Source organism: Theropithecus gelada, chromosome 15, assembly GCF_003255815.1.
Source record: "Theropithecus gelada isolate Dixy chromosome 15, Tgel_1.0, whole genome shotgun sequence".
Classification (NCBI taxonomy): Eukaryota; Metazoa; Chordata; class Mammalia; order Primates; family Cercopithecidae; genus Theropithecus; species Theropithecus gelada.
Window position 1 is genome coordinate 82,421,354 of NC_037683.1, and position 14,891 is coordinate 82,436,244.

General features: G+C 40.8%; 1 protein-coding gene across 3 annotated transcripts in view; it reads left to right on the plus strand.

Annotated features, from left to right (window-relative positions):
- PIP5K1B (phosphatidylinositol-4-phosphate 5-kinase type 1 beta) overlaps positions 1-14,891 on the plus strand; it is a 308,400-nt gene that overhangs the window by 236,950 nt on the left and 56,559 nt on the right. For all 3 annotated transcript variants that reach the window (XM_025359786.1, XM_025359788.1, XM_025359787.1), the window contains one exon: positions 3,798-3,942. In XM_025359786.1, coding sequence (XP_025215571.1) covers positions 3,798-3,942 — 145 coding nt within the window. The remainder of the gene's footprint in view (positions 1-3,797; positions 3,943-14,891) is intronic.

The window sequence follows — 14,891 nt, forward strand, 5'->3', positions numbered from 1 at the left end:
CTTTTCTGCATCTATTGAGATAATCATGTGGTTTTTGTCTTAGGTTCTGTTTATGTGATGGATTACATTTATTGATTTGCATATGTTGAACCAGACTTGCATCCCAGGGATGAAACTGACTTGATCGTAATGGATAAGCTTTTTGATGGGCTGCTGGATTCGGTTTGCCAGTATTTCAATGAGGATTTTCACATTGATGTTCATCAGAGATATTGGCCTGAAATTTTCTTTTTTTGTTGTGTCTCTGCCAGATTTTGGTATCAGGATGATGTTGGCCTCATAAAATGAGTTAGGGAGGATTCTCTCTTTTTCTGTTGTTTGGAATAGTTTCAGAAGGAATGATACCAGCTCCTCTTTGTATCTTTGGTAGAATTCAGCTGTGAATCTGTCTGGTCCTGGACTTTTGCTGGTTGGTAGCTTATTAATTTCTGCCTCAATTTCAGAACTTGTTGTTTTATTCAGGGATTCGACTTCTTCCTGGTTTAGACTTGGGAGGGTGTACGTGTCCAGGAATTTATCCATTCCTTCTAGATTTTCTAGTTTATTCACTTAGAAGTGTTCATGGTATTCTCTGATGGTAGTTTGTATTTCTGTGGGATCAGTTGTGATATCCCCTATATAATTTTTTATTGCATCTATTTGATTCTTCTCTCTTTTCTTCTTTATTAGTCTGGCTAGAGGTCTATCTGTTTTGTTGACCTTTTCAAAAATCCAGCTCCTGGATGCATTGATTTTTTTGAAGGGTTTTTCGTGTATCTATCTCCTTCGGTTCTGCTCTGATCTTAGTTATTTTTTGTCTTCTGCTAGCTTTTGAATTTGTTTGCTCTGGCTTCTCTAGTTCTTTTAATTGTGATATTAGGGTGTCAATTTTATATCTTTCCTGCTTTCTCTTGTGGGCATTTAGTGCTATAAATTTCCCTCTACACACTGCTTTACATTTGTCCCAGAGATTCTGGTATGTTATGTCTTCATTCTCATGATTTCAAAGAACATCTTTATTTCTTCCTTCATTTTGTTATTTACCCAGTAGTCATTCAGGAGCAGATTGTTCAGTTTCCATGTAGTTGTGCAGTTTTGAATGAGTTTCTTAATCCTGAGTTCTAATTTGATTGCACTGTGGTCTGAGAGACTGTTATGATTTCCGGTCTTTTGCATTTGCTGAGGAGTGTTTTACTTCCAATTCTGTGATCAATTTTAGAATAAGTGCAGTGAGGTGCTGAGAAGAATGTATATTCTGTTGACTTGGGGTGGAGAGTTCTGTAGATGTCTATTAGGTCCACTTGGTCCAGAGCTGAGTTCAAGTCCTGAATATCCTTGTTAATCTTTTGTCTCATTGATCTGTCTAGTATTGACAGTGGTGTGCTAAAGTCTCCTGCTATTATTGTGTGGGAGTCTAAGTCTCTTTGTAAGTCTCTCAGAACTTGCTTTATGAATCTGGGTGCTCCTATATTGGGTGCATATATATTTAGGATAGTTAGCTCTTCTTGCTGCATTGATCCCTTTCCCATTATGTAATGCCCTTCTTTGTCTCTTTTGATCTTTGTTGGTTTAAAGTCTGTTTTATCAGATTTTAGGATTGCAACTCCTCCTTTTTTTGCTTTCCATTTGCTTGGTAAATATTCCTCCATTTCTTTATTTTGAGTCTTTGCACGTGAGATGGTTCTCCTGAATACAGCACACCGATAGGTCTTGACTCTAATTTGCCAGCCTCTGTCTTTTAATTGGGGCATTTAGCCCATTTATATTTAAGGTTAATATTTTTATATGTGAATTTGATCCTGTCATTATGATGCTAGCTGGTTGTTTTGAGCTGGGCTGAGTTCTTATCAGGAAGTGCAGAGGACGAATCCTATTCCAAGCTCATTCATGTTGTCGGCAGAATTCAGCTCATTTTAGCTGTTGGGCGGAGATCCCTGCTTCTTTGCTGTCGGACAACAAAGAGCCGTGTTTTGCCCTGGGGGCCATCCACATTCCCTACCATGCTGCCCCCCTATCTTCAAACACAGAATGTCCTGCAAGTAAGCCCCAACACTTTTTCTGTCTGACTTCTTGTCCCTGACCTCTAGACCCAGATTTAATGGGCTCATACGATTAGGTGAGGCTCCCCTGGATAATCTTCCCTTTGCCTAACTCAGTGTTAGCCAGCTCTGGGTAACCTGAGTTACATCTGCAAAATCCCTTTTGCTAGGTCATATCACATAGCCACAGGAATAATAGCTCATCATGTTTGCAGGCCCCACAACAAAGGGAGAATTTACAGGAGTGTGGGTCATTAGGGGTCATCTTAGAGTTCTGCCTACCACACTGGCTTTAGAAAAAAACGGAAGGATACGGGAGCAGGAAGAAACACTTCTCTCCCTCAAAGAGCTGCTCCTTATGGGTTGAGGGGTCACCTTCCTGATGATGTGTGACCTGGGACTGAGTCACTGTACAGATGTATTTTGCTCTGTCACTCAGGTCATGTCTACTTTGTGAAGTAACGCTGGTATGCCCAAAACCTAGGTTGAAGACCAGCTCCATCTGCCTTATAAGGAGTGGCAATTCATTGGAATCTGATATCAGGTTATTTTTGACAGAGTTTTCAAAGTTATGGAGAGTTTTCATGTTTTGCTTTCCATTTAATGAAAAGTTGGGATCAAGAATATTGAAGATTGCAAGCCAGGTGTCACATTAAAGTTGAAGCCTTTCTAATTTTTGAACGTTGAGCACTTTGGTTATTCGTGGTTTTATATGTTTTATCTATCGCTGCAGTTTTCTATTTTGACTTGAATTGGAGGTGGAGAGGTGGAGCTCTACCATCCCAGTGTGTCATCTGATTTTCCAGACCAGAGTCCAGCCTTTCCTGTGCTTGCCTGGCTTCCCCTCCATGTTGCTCCCTACCCCACCATCTATACCCTTCACATCCAAAATCCAAAACCTCACACTCACACGAGAATCCCTATTACGGTCGGTTTATATTTACACACTAAAAATATCCAATTTTCAATTTGTTGTGCTTATAAAGGAATACCAGGAACACCTTAAAGTTATAATTGTATTTATTAGCATCTATTTTAGGTCAGTCTGGGGGCGTGATGGAAAGAGTCCACATAGACTCCAGAGAGATGGGCGGGGGTTACTGCTCAGCCTTGAACATTCCTCCTTCCGCACAAGGGTGGGCTCTTGCACAGATGATTTCATGGGCCCCTAAGTTTTAAAGAAAAAATAAGTGTTTTCTCATTTTAAAAAAGGCAACTTTGATGTTAAAATATGTCAAGAAGAGTCCTGGATAATGTTTAAATGTATTTATGGGCTCAGATGGGGTTAAGGTAGAGCCGACTGTTAGTCTGTTGAAGTATTTGTTTCCCGGCTCTTGAAAAACATGGGTTCTTAGATCCAACCTGAGAATCATAGATATGTGCATATCACAGGGAGGGCAGAAAGGTTCGCTGTCTGTTTATACACTTGCCAGTCATCCTTTTAATCTCTGTCAAATTATCTGCTTAAACTCCTATGAATTTTTGTATGCCATCTTTTTGAAATAGTAAATCACTTTATTAGGTTTTTAAAAGAGCATTCATAATGTCATTTCCATGAGCCATTTTGTAAATTAATGCAATTTCCTTTCTGTTTAACCTGTTTGCAAGAAGCTATTTTACATTTCTGCTGTAATTCAGAAAAAAAGTGCACTTCATTCATAATTGAATTTGCAGCCTGATAGGTAAAATGAATGCTTTTGACTCATTTCGATTATTATAGATACTAAAGCTGCATTTATTCTTGAGATTCATGAACGTGTGTGTTGCTTTCGTTCCCAGCCCTGGGATCCCGACACAGGCCAGACCTGGTGCCTAGCACTCCATCGCTGTTTGAAGCTGCTTCCTTGGCGACCACAATTTCATCTTCTTCCTTATACGTCAACGAGCACTATCCACACGACAGGCCTACACTCTATTCAAACAGGTAATACTTAGTGCAGTCAAATAACGCATCAGGCTGTTACCACGTCAACATCAGGCCTGAACCAGTGTCTCTGAATGAGAACACGTCTCTAGCAACCAGCATGTGCCTGTCATCTGCCTCGTAAGTCGGAGAGAGAACATGCTTGATTTTTGCTGTGGCAAAAGAACATTGGAGGGAAAACCCTCATGATCTTTCTTTACAGTTGATCATTTTGTCATGTAGAAATTATATACTTGGCTCAATGGAAGAAGACAAATCTTTCATCTTTTTTATTTTAGTAAATTTTTTAGGAATGGATTTCTTCAGAGTGAGTGCTCTTAGTTAATATTACACAGGTAGCTGCAAAGATATTGTAATATTCTCTTTTGGTATGTGTGATCTTAGTGACTATGGTAAACAGAATAATGCCCGCCCCCCCAAAGCTGTCCACATCCTAATTCCGTCACCTGTGAATATGTTACCTTATATGACAAAAGGGACTTTGCAAATGGGATTAAATTAAAGATCCTGAAATGGGAGGAGTATCCTAAATTATCCAGATAGGCGCAATATAATCACAGGGTTCTTGTAAGGGGAAGACAGAAGAAGAAGGGTCAGAGTCAGAGAAGGAGACACAACATCAGAAGCAGAAGTCAGGATACCCCATTTGCCCTGGTATGATTATTATTCATTGCATGCCTGTATCAAAATATCTCATGTAACCTATAAGATTTTTGGAAATTGTATGCTCTCTAGCAACTTGGTGTGGATTTTTATATAAGCACCGTTTTATGAGTTCTATAAAATGTTATAAAAATAGAAAATTTAAAAAAATAAGTAAAAAAATAATTATTTGCTAAATATTAGACTAGTTATTGTTGAAACCTAGCTCTCAAGAATCAAGATCAGATTTATGCAAGTGAAGAATTTCTTATGCTTTAAGTTACTTTCTATCTCCAGGATAGCAGTTTGGTTGATTTCCAGGAAGAGGAGTCAATAAAGTAGATTTATTTTTAATATATGGATATCCATAGAGTCTAGCTTAGTCTTTTGGCAAGTTAAAGTTTGCTAGTCGGACCTGCTATAGTAATTCTTTTTTGTTGCTGTTTCCTCCTCTCTCAGCTAGATACAAGATTAGGTAGGCAGCAGGTTAGGCAGCCAGTCTAGGTCCAGAAAAGTGGAACCAGTGGGTAGCAAAGTGAGCCACAAATCTTAGCTGGGCCTGAGTTTGCATTGTTCTGCTCTAAGGGTCAACAAATAAGGCCCTATTAAAAATTATTTAACTCATCTAAACTATACAAAGTTATTGATTTGGTCAGTTTCCTTTGATTGGAGAAATTTAAAATGACTTAGGGCCGGGCGCGGTGGCTCAAGCCTGTAATCCCAGCACTTTGGGAGGCCGAGACGGGCGAATCATGAGGTCAGGAGATCGAGACCATCCTGGCTAACACGGTGAAACCCCGTCTCTACTAAAAAATACAAAAACTAGCCGGGCGAAGTGGCGGGCGCCTGTGGTCCCAGCTACTCGGGAGGCTGAGGCAGGAGAATGGCGTGAACCCGGGAGGCGGAGCTTGCAGTGAGCTGAGATCCGGCCACCGCACTCCAGCCTGGGCGACAGAGCCAGACTCAGTCTCAAAAAAAAAAAAAAAAAAAAAAAAAAAAAAAAAAAAAAAAAATAAAATAAAATAAAATGACTTAATGTGTAATACTTAATATTAATGTCAAATGTTTAAATCTGGTATGTAAATTAGTCAAGCAACAGCCTTTCCTGTCTATCTGGTGCAGCTGAACACGTGGGTCTATATAAAGTTCTTTTGCTCTCGAATATAAATAGCAGCCCAAAAGATAGCTGGAAAGTTGCAGGAAGTTCTTAGCAAGGTCAAAAACAATTCTCATGTGAAGCCATGGTGATTTCTTACAGTTTGCTGTCATGGTAATTATTGGGGCATATAATCAGATGTGCTCTTAAATCATTTACTGAGATTTTCAGCCAACAATAAAAGGGTTTGGTTTGGTTTTGTGTTTTGGTAGCAGTGGTGGTGGTGGTGGTGGTGGTGGTAGGTAAGTATCCAGTCTCTTGACCAGAGGTATTCGGCTCTTGGGTATTCATAAGGTTTTCCTGGGGCCTGGCAGGGCCTCCTCCTGACTCCCAATCGTTCCTGGCCATCCTGGAAGCTACCTCTGCATGCTCCACCTCCACATGCTCCCAGAACTGTGCTGTCACTCTCGATACTTTTATTTATGCTGATACTGACTAGCATATAGATTTGGAAGGGGAAAATAAAAAATGAGTTATCTATGATATTTTTCCTTTCTTTTTAATATTTATTTAAAATAAGTGCATTGTTTTAATCTTCTTTGGCACCGTATCTCCAAATTGCAGTTTGATATCTTATATATCACTATCAATCAAGGTTCACCTGCAAGAACAAGAAACCACTTCATCTTAACCAGAAAGGAATTTAATCTAGATAATTGGGTGCCTACAAAGTCTGTGGAAAGGCAGTGGGCATGGGCTCCAGGCTGGCACCAGGAAATTCATCCTGGAACACGCCACCAAACTGGGCCACCAGCAGCACTATAGCAGGAACCACAGTCAAGTTGGTGCCTGCCAATGAGATACAGCCCAGACAGAAGCATTTCAGCGAGCCTAGAATGTTTTTTCAATGAGCCACCCTTTAAAAACCAAACAACTTCGCTAAAATACCCAGATTCTGTTGCAAAATCAGGATCTTGGTCACCATATAATTTTGGCTCTGTTTCCTCCTGGCATTTATCAGCTGGAGGGGAAAATCTTGCACCCCCTAGGTCACCACCCTCTGCCTCATTCATCTGTGCTGTCACCTACCTGCTCCTGTAGGTATGTCTGCTTTTAGCCTTGATGTGCACAAGAAGGTAATAGAAGGGCCTCGGGTCTTAATCACGGACTTAGGGAAATCTTAAGGAAAAGAGGCATAAAGGTGCTATTAAAAAAAAAAAAAAAAAAAACCCTGAAGACAACAGTTTGAGAACTCCCGGGCGTCAATATCCCTATTTCCCTGACCCACTGTGCCCAACCCTCATTATTCAACTGGCAAACTTCACCAGCAAACCAAAAAAAAAAAAAAATTTCATATTTTTGTTTCTATCATTTTTTCCTTTAGAGCCCACCTAGTCCTACATGGTGTTTCTTTAGGCAATAAATAGACACTATTCTAAATCTCATCTGGCCAACTGAGTTTCAAAACCTAATCCAGAGAGCCTGGAAAGAAAATGCATTGAAAAGAAAAAAAAGAAAAGAAAAAAATGTTGAATATTGATGTTATAATTTACATGTGAGATTTTTCTCTTTATGAATCATTTTTCTGTTCAGGCAAAGTGGTCTGTTTTCCAATTTTGACGTTATATTATACATATCTATGCTAAAATAAGCTGCAAATACTTCAACTAGCAGTTGTCATTCTGTCAGTCTTTTTAGAATCCGTAAGTTGGCAAGGTATTGATTAGTGCCTGGATGCCTCCACACCTAAATTATATACTGCAGTGGGAAATTGCTGTCTCTTAGAATTATTCCTTTTTTAATAAAAGATTATTCGTTGTAACTTCAAAAACTCTTAATAGTAACCCATTCTTTTTTTCATGTACTCCAAAAATTCGCTAGGAAGGAAAGAAAAAAATAGTATCATCTTAAAAGTATGTATCTAACCTACTGATTGGGAGTACACATTTTCAAGTTGCACTGTGCAGTCTTGTGTTAGAGCATGCAGATCATAGGAATAAAGAGAAACTGTCATGGGCATTGCTTCCCAGTCATCTAGTGAGATTTAAGTTCTGAATTTTTGATACTTGCATTGTTCTTCACTAGTAAGAAGTCTGTTCTTTTAAAAGAGGTATAAATTGAGCACTAAGAAATACGGAGGCGTGTTTTACCTCAAAGTTAAGAACAATTTCATTTAATATTGTAGAAATAGGTTACACATACGAATATTTTCATGATTTCCTGCATAGCTGGTAGCAAAGCCACAGCTCTGGTTATGCATAAGGAATTGAAAGTCACACTTCATTCCAGTGCATCTATGCTTTCCCCATCAAAGATGTCTTACCAGTGTCACCACTCTATCCAGTCTCAGGTTTGGTTAGTGGCTATTTCTAACACTTGGGCTCACCCTGCAGACATTTGCAGTATTGTGAGAAGGGCAAAAATGTCAGAGAAAAAGCCACTGGTCATTTGTACATAGAGGGCAAATTGGTAAAGGCTCCCTAAATGATGAGTCCAACATTCTAGATCTCAGAGGCTAGCCCAGCAGATCGAACAGTCTTGTGCCCTCTTCTTCCTGCCATTACAGTGTTGTAGACCTAGAACAGGAGGGGAAACACTCTAACCAAAAGCCCTTCACCACAAATTGCTTACCGCTAAGGTTTACGGACATGCAAGTAGAGCCATCCCAAAGTTTAAAGATCTTTCTTTAGATTTGTCTGAAATATCAGAAAATGGAAATGTGGAAACCTTGTATGACATATCTGAGCATGTTAGTAGGACTTCAGTTGAACACAGGTCTCTAGGGTCTAAGCCTCTTGTCTTTTCCACTGTACCATTCCTGCATCACGGCCTCCAAATACATATTAGGTTGGCTGGTTGGTTGGTTTTTTTCCTAACATGAGTTCTGGTCCTGTGTTTGAGACTTTTTTTTTTTTTTTGCTGCTTAATAACTAAAATATTTCTAGCAGGCAAAGTGGTGGGTTTATGTTTTTGGTTTTTGGGGTTTTTTTGAGAGTGTCTCGCTCTGTGGCCAAGGCTGGAGTACAGTGGCGCCATCTCGGCTCACTGCAACCTCCGCCTCCAGGGTACAAGCGATTCCCCTGCCACAGCCTCCTGAGTAGCTGGGATTACAGGCACCCGCCACCATGCCTGGCTAATTATTGTATTTTTAGTAGAGGCAAGGTTTCACTATGTTGGCCAGGCTGGTCTCGAACTCCTGACCTCAAGTGATCCACCCCCTCAGCCTCTCAAAGTGCTGGGATTACAGGTGTGAGCCACTGTGCCCAGCCAATGGGCTTATGTTAATGTCCACCTATAGTATTTGTTCTACCAGTTATTGGTGAATTTTGCTTATTAAAAACAGCATTGCGAGGGCAACTTTTCTATCATAATATTAATCCTGCTTCAAACCACCAATAATAATCTGATACAGTAGCAACTAATTATTGAACCTTATTAAGGGCCATGTTAAGCCTTACTTTGTACATGTCAAGTGATTTAATTCTCACAGCAATTCTATAAAGTTATTATATTTATGGTCTCCATCTTACACATGAGGAAATTGATGCTTAGCAACATTAGGTAACTTTCTCAAGGCCACATGGCTAAAAAGTGGAGGCATGACTTCCAGCTACAGCACTGATATAGCATACACAGTTTCAGATGATAAGTTTTCGATGATGCTTTTCATGGAAATTTGGTGACATCCATACAAGTTCTCTTCTTCATCTTTTTGCCTTTTCTTTTTCCATGGGATTTTGAGGGAGGATTTTCATCTTCAAAGATGTTAGAGACAGAATGTTCAAACCCTTTAAAAATTTAACATTAATTTAAATTTATAAGAAACCTAAAATAGCTATTTCCTCAAGTTGTTATTTCCAACTCTCCAGGTGGACTCCAAATCACTATGTAATTTTGAGAGAAGACTTTTATTAGATATGTTCCTGCTGGGTTTAGAAAATCCTATATCTTCTGTTGATATAGCAAGGTCAGCAGGAACCTTTGATATTTACAAAATGAAGGGAGAACAGTTAGTTGCAAAAACTTCCTAGTGATTCCAATCCCCTAACCCTAATCTCAAGGGAAAGACAGCACAACTGTGTTATCTGCTGTGAACTTCACAACTACCTGCCATACCTAGACACCAGTCTAGGGCTGCGCAACCACTCGTAGGATGATGCACTTGTTGATGCTAAACACTGAAGATGACCTCTCCAGACTCTTTGTTCTTTTGTGTTTCTTAATCTGATTACTCCTGCCTTGCACACAGACCTTCCTACCCCCACTACCTCAGATGGTGGTGGGTAAAGATGCTCATGCATCTTGCTAAATCATTACTTAGGATATTAGCTCTCAAACTGCCACTTCTAGTGATCTAACATTGGGCAAGTTACTTGCTCATCATGTGCCTCAGTTGCCTCCTTTGTAAAATGTGAATTACTATACTACTGCCCCCAAAGAGTTGTTATAAGGATTAAATGAAATAACAATTAGAAAGCATTTATACCTTCTGGCACATAGTAAGCCCCATAAAGCATTTGTTGAAATAAAATAACCAAGGGATTTGAGACACTAGCACCTTGCAGCTTCCTCATAAGTCTCACTGTAAGGGGCATGATGTTTTTGGCAAAAAGCCATCACGGAGTACTTTGTTAGAGTCCTTTCAGGAAATGGAAAACACACTTGGAATTTCAAAGGGAATTGGTTACAGAATGTGGGGAGGCTGGAAGACTGAAGGGGGAAATTGCAGAAACTCAGGTAAATAACTGCAGGAGGCAGCTCCCACCGTCAGCTCTGCCATGATACCTGCTGCCGCCTTAGAGAAGGGATGGTGGCGGAGGATGCTACCTGAAGAGCTGGGATAGGGCAAGAACATAGCCACCTCCAGAGACACTGCCCCGAAATGGAAGAAAGATAAATGAGATCAGAAAGCCAGCAGCTTCTGTCCTCTTGCCACCGTCTCATCCAAGTCCTGCAGTGCCTTGACTGACAGCACCTGGTCAAGGGGCCTATGGGATACCGTTTGCCAACTCTGGGCTCCAGCATTGCAGAGTAGAGTGGAGATAGGATAAAAACAACCACAGCACATGGAGCAAAAGCTAGATAGACACAGGAGCTTTTCTAAAAGAGAGAGAGAGAGGACAAGGTCAAAGCTTGACAAAGTTAGAGTGTGAGTGCAAGAACAGGAATCATTTGACTTTCATAGAAGTAATTATGGAACCAATTTATTATCCTGCCAATGTAATAGTACTATGTAAAGTAGCCATAAATTTGTTAATGATCAGTGCAATTAGAGACTCCAGTATTTACCAACAAGTCTGTCTGACAATCAGTAACACATTCCTGGGTACCGTGCTGGTTGTAAATACTCATAGAAACGCCTTAGCTAATTCCAGACACGTGGGATAGATTTTTAGCTTGAGAATTCCTCAAAGAGGCTTGTAAGCTTGAGGAACCCAGGTGAGACTTCCTCTGATAAGGCAGCTGACACAGTTTGGGAGCAGATAGCCATCATCCATGCCCTTACAAAACACTTCTACATTATTACCAATACATCATTGTGAACCCACCACCCCCCACCCCACCTTATCTGCATCTTAGTCTGGAGCAAACACACAGAATGAGGGGAAAATGTGGTCACACTCATGCATTCTTAGTAAAGAGAAGGATTTAGTCATCTTTTCCCAAGTGTCAAGAAACGAAGTCATCAAGCAAATGATGCCACATATCTAGAGGAGAAGCAAAAACCTTCCTTGTTCAGTCTCTTGGAAGAAGAATATTTCATTTAAAAAATTAAAACCATTATAGGCTTGCCGGCATTACCAGTGAACCTGAGTGGTGTCACGTCTTTCTTCAGTTGTGGCCGAGGCACATGCTGAAAAAATTGGAACCTGGCTGAGAGAGATGGCTCACGCCTCTAATCCCAGCACTTTGGGAGGCGAGGCAGGAAGATCACTTGAGCCCAGAAGTTTGAGACCAACCTGGGCAGTTTAGCAAGACCTCATTTCTACCAAAACAACAATTTTTTAAAAACCACAGCTGAGCATGGTGGCACATGCCTGTAGTCCCAGCTACTTGGGAGGCTAAGATGGGAGGATTGCTTGAATCCAGGAATTCCAGGCTGCAGTGAGCTATGATCATGCCACTGCACTCCAGCCTGGGCAACAGAGTGAGACCCTGCCTCAAAAAAAAAAAAAAAGGAAGCTGCAGAAGCTTTATAATATGCCTGTTAGTTTTTCCTCCCCACCCCCAGAAAAAAAAAGTAGAAGAAAAAACATGGATTTACATCACATTAGTCTGCACCTGGATTTTGCCAGATGTCTTTTTTCCTTTTTGACAAATTATAGAATTACTTCTGAAGTGATTAGCTTTTCAAATGATCCCTCATATATTTTTGCCAGGGCAGGAAATTGAAGTGAATTTTTCAGATATCTGACATTATATGAAGAATAATTTAGGATTCAGCATTAATTCAAAGAATATTCACATTTTTTAAGGAATTCGTGTGTGATAATATTTCTAGGTGCTTTTTATGTGTTACTAAGATTTCTTAGTGGATTTAGTTTATGGATAAATCCTATTGCCAAAAAAAAGTGGGAAAACTTGGCCAATTTTTGAATATTTTAACTGACCAAAAAAATGACCTTTTTAAAATCCATTCTCTGCCTCTTAATTCTGGAACTAAAACACCACATCTTTATTTCCCTTGACTTCAAACACTAGTGCTATGTCTCTGGAAGGATGGTTTGCTGGTAGTGAATGTTCCTCTGCAGACACTCTTCAATTCTCTGCCGTCCTTCATGGAGCCTCTAGAGAAATGTTTCTCAGTGTGACTAGCTCCCACATCAGGGTCCCTACATCTAGAAATGGGGCCCTGAAATCTGCATTTTGGCAAGCCCCTTAAAAAATTCTTACCCACACCAGTATACAAGAGAAATGTTCTTTGGAAATAAACTCTTCTCCCCTCTATTCTTTCTGAGTAGTGAAACAGCACCTGTCTGTGGTTCAGCTGAGACACAGCTGAACTCTTTGAAGAAATTAAGAGGACATAACATGTAATGCCAGAAATATAAAACCATAGCAAAGTGGATATGTTTTCAGATTCTAGTAAGGAGAACAGGACCTCAGTTCCTTTCTCATACCTCAGACATGCCTGGACAGACCCTAAGCAGAAGTGACTTTTTGCCTTAAAGGCGTTAAAAGAAAAAGTTCAGCTGAATTAAATTTAAAGGTGTTTACTTGAGCAGTGAACAATATGTGAATCGGGCAGCCCCCAGAATCATACAGCAGATTCAGAGACTCCAGCACCGACACGTGGTGGAAGATTTATGGACGGCAGAAGGAAAGTGGCGTGCAGAAAACCGAAGTAAGGCACGGAAACTACTGGCTGGTCAGAGCTCGGCATTTACCTTATTGGAACACAGTTCGAACAGTTGGCTACATTTGATTGGCTGAGACTCAGTGGTTGGTACAAATGTAAACTATGGTTGGTTTACACCTCTGCTTGTTGTAGTGATCAATGTACAGAAAAACCTTTAGTCCAAACTTAGATATGTAAGGAGGCAGCTTTAGGCTAAACTTCATTTAACGAAGGTATTTTAGGTTAGCAACACCTGTGGGAAATGCTTCAGCCAGCCCCAAACCTGCTTCCCAGTGTGGTTCCTCTGACCTGAAGCCAACATACATTTCTGCCCAGCGGCTGTTGGTGACTTCCCTGAATCTACAGAGATCCTTGGTTCTGTAGTCAAGCAGGGTAATTTTCAGATTCCTTGGCCTCCACTGACTCCCCCTCTTTGCTTCAAGGTCAGCTTGGTCCTTCTGAGCCCTGAGTCCCTCTCCACCCTGACCGTTTCACTCTGCTGTTTGGTTTGTCCACGTGACAGTTGCACTCTTGGGTGAAGCCGGCCTTATGCACATTTCGTCTCACCCTAGAGAGCCTCTGGCCAGCAGCCTCACACAGGGCAGCACGCTTCCCAGGAGCTTGTCCACACCCATTCAGCTACCTTCCCTGCCATGGCCTCTCTTCGAGACATTTCCCTTTGGCCCAGCCACTGTATTCCCATTTGCCTTCTGAGCCTAGCTCTTGTGTTGTATACAAAGTAGTGTTCCCTGTGTGGGCCTGGGATCTGTAACAGGTGAACTTCCAGGTTCATGTTACCAGTTCTGGCCATGTCTCCTCCACCCAGAGGCCCTCTAGTTGGGGGCTCTGCAAGAATCCCAAGATTCATTTTTGGTCCTCTGATATGCTTCAAATATACAGGAAGAGTAACAAACAGTTTCTTCTAAGGCAAGTAGAAAGTTGGTCCCGACATCCTCTGTTTAATCCTTCTGTTATCTGTGGAGTCATCACCACAGTAGTCAGCTTTATCTCCTGTGATTTAAATGACTTGTTGATTTTTGGGGAAAGGAATTTCACTGGGGAAGTCCACTGACATAAACCTGCTGCTGAGAACTCATTCACTTCACAGCACCAAGCTGGCCCAGCCTCCCACAGACAGACCGGACGCCTCTACCACAACCTGCCTTTGTGTTTAGCTCATGATAGTTATGGGTGCAGGAGAATTAGGTAATTGTAATGAGGGAACTAGGAGACAATGTAAAACTCTCCATTCACAATAATACTAATCTAAAATGGAATCATTGAATCACCTGTTTTCAAGGATAAAGTAATAAAGGTGAAATGTGTAATGATGTAAAGGAGCTCATTATTTTTCCAGACAGCCCTATTATAAATTAGTGCATGGACGGTCATAAAATAACTTAAAAATGACCAGACTTGTTTTCAAAATGAAGGATTTTGCTAAAATGCAAATTTCATCCTGAAGGCTACATGGGGGAAAAAATGGTAGAGTTTCTCTGTCTTTTCTTTCATTGCTTCTCATCACACTGGAAGAATGATTCTGACTAAGCACTTTGTCTGGGAGAAGATTTTTTGTCTTTTATTTATATACAGGTGCATCTGGGTTGGTGTTCTCCTAATTCCAACCACCCTCACCTGCTGCTTTCTGTGTAGTCACTGAGTTGTGACAGGAGAGAGGCCAAGTATTCCAAGGCCAGGACAAAGCTCATTTGGGAAACCAGTCGAGCCTTCGCCTTTTCCCTGTCCACCCTCCTGCCTTTCTAACCTAAGTAGCAAAACTCATCCTGAAAGAATCACAGAGCTTTGGAGATGAGTGGGACCTTTGGCCATCATGTCATCCAGCCCTTTTGTTTATTAAAAAATGTATTGATT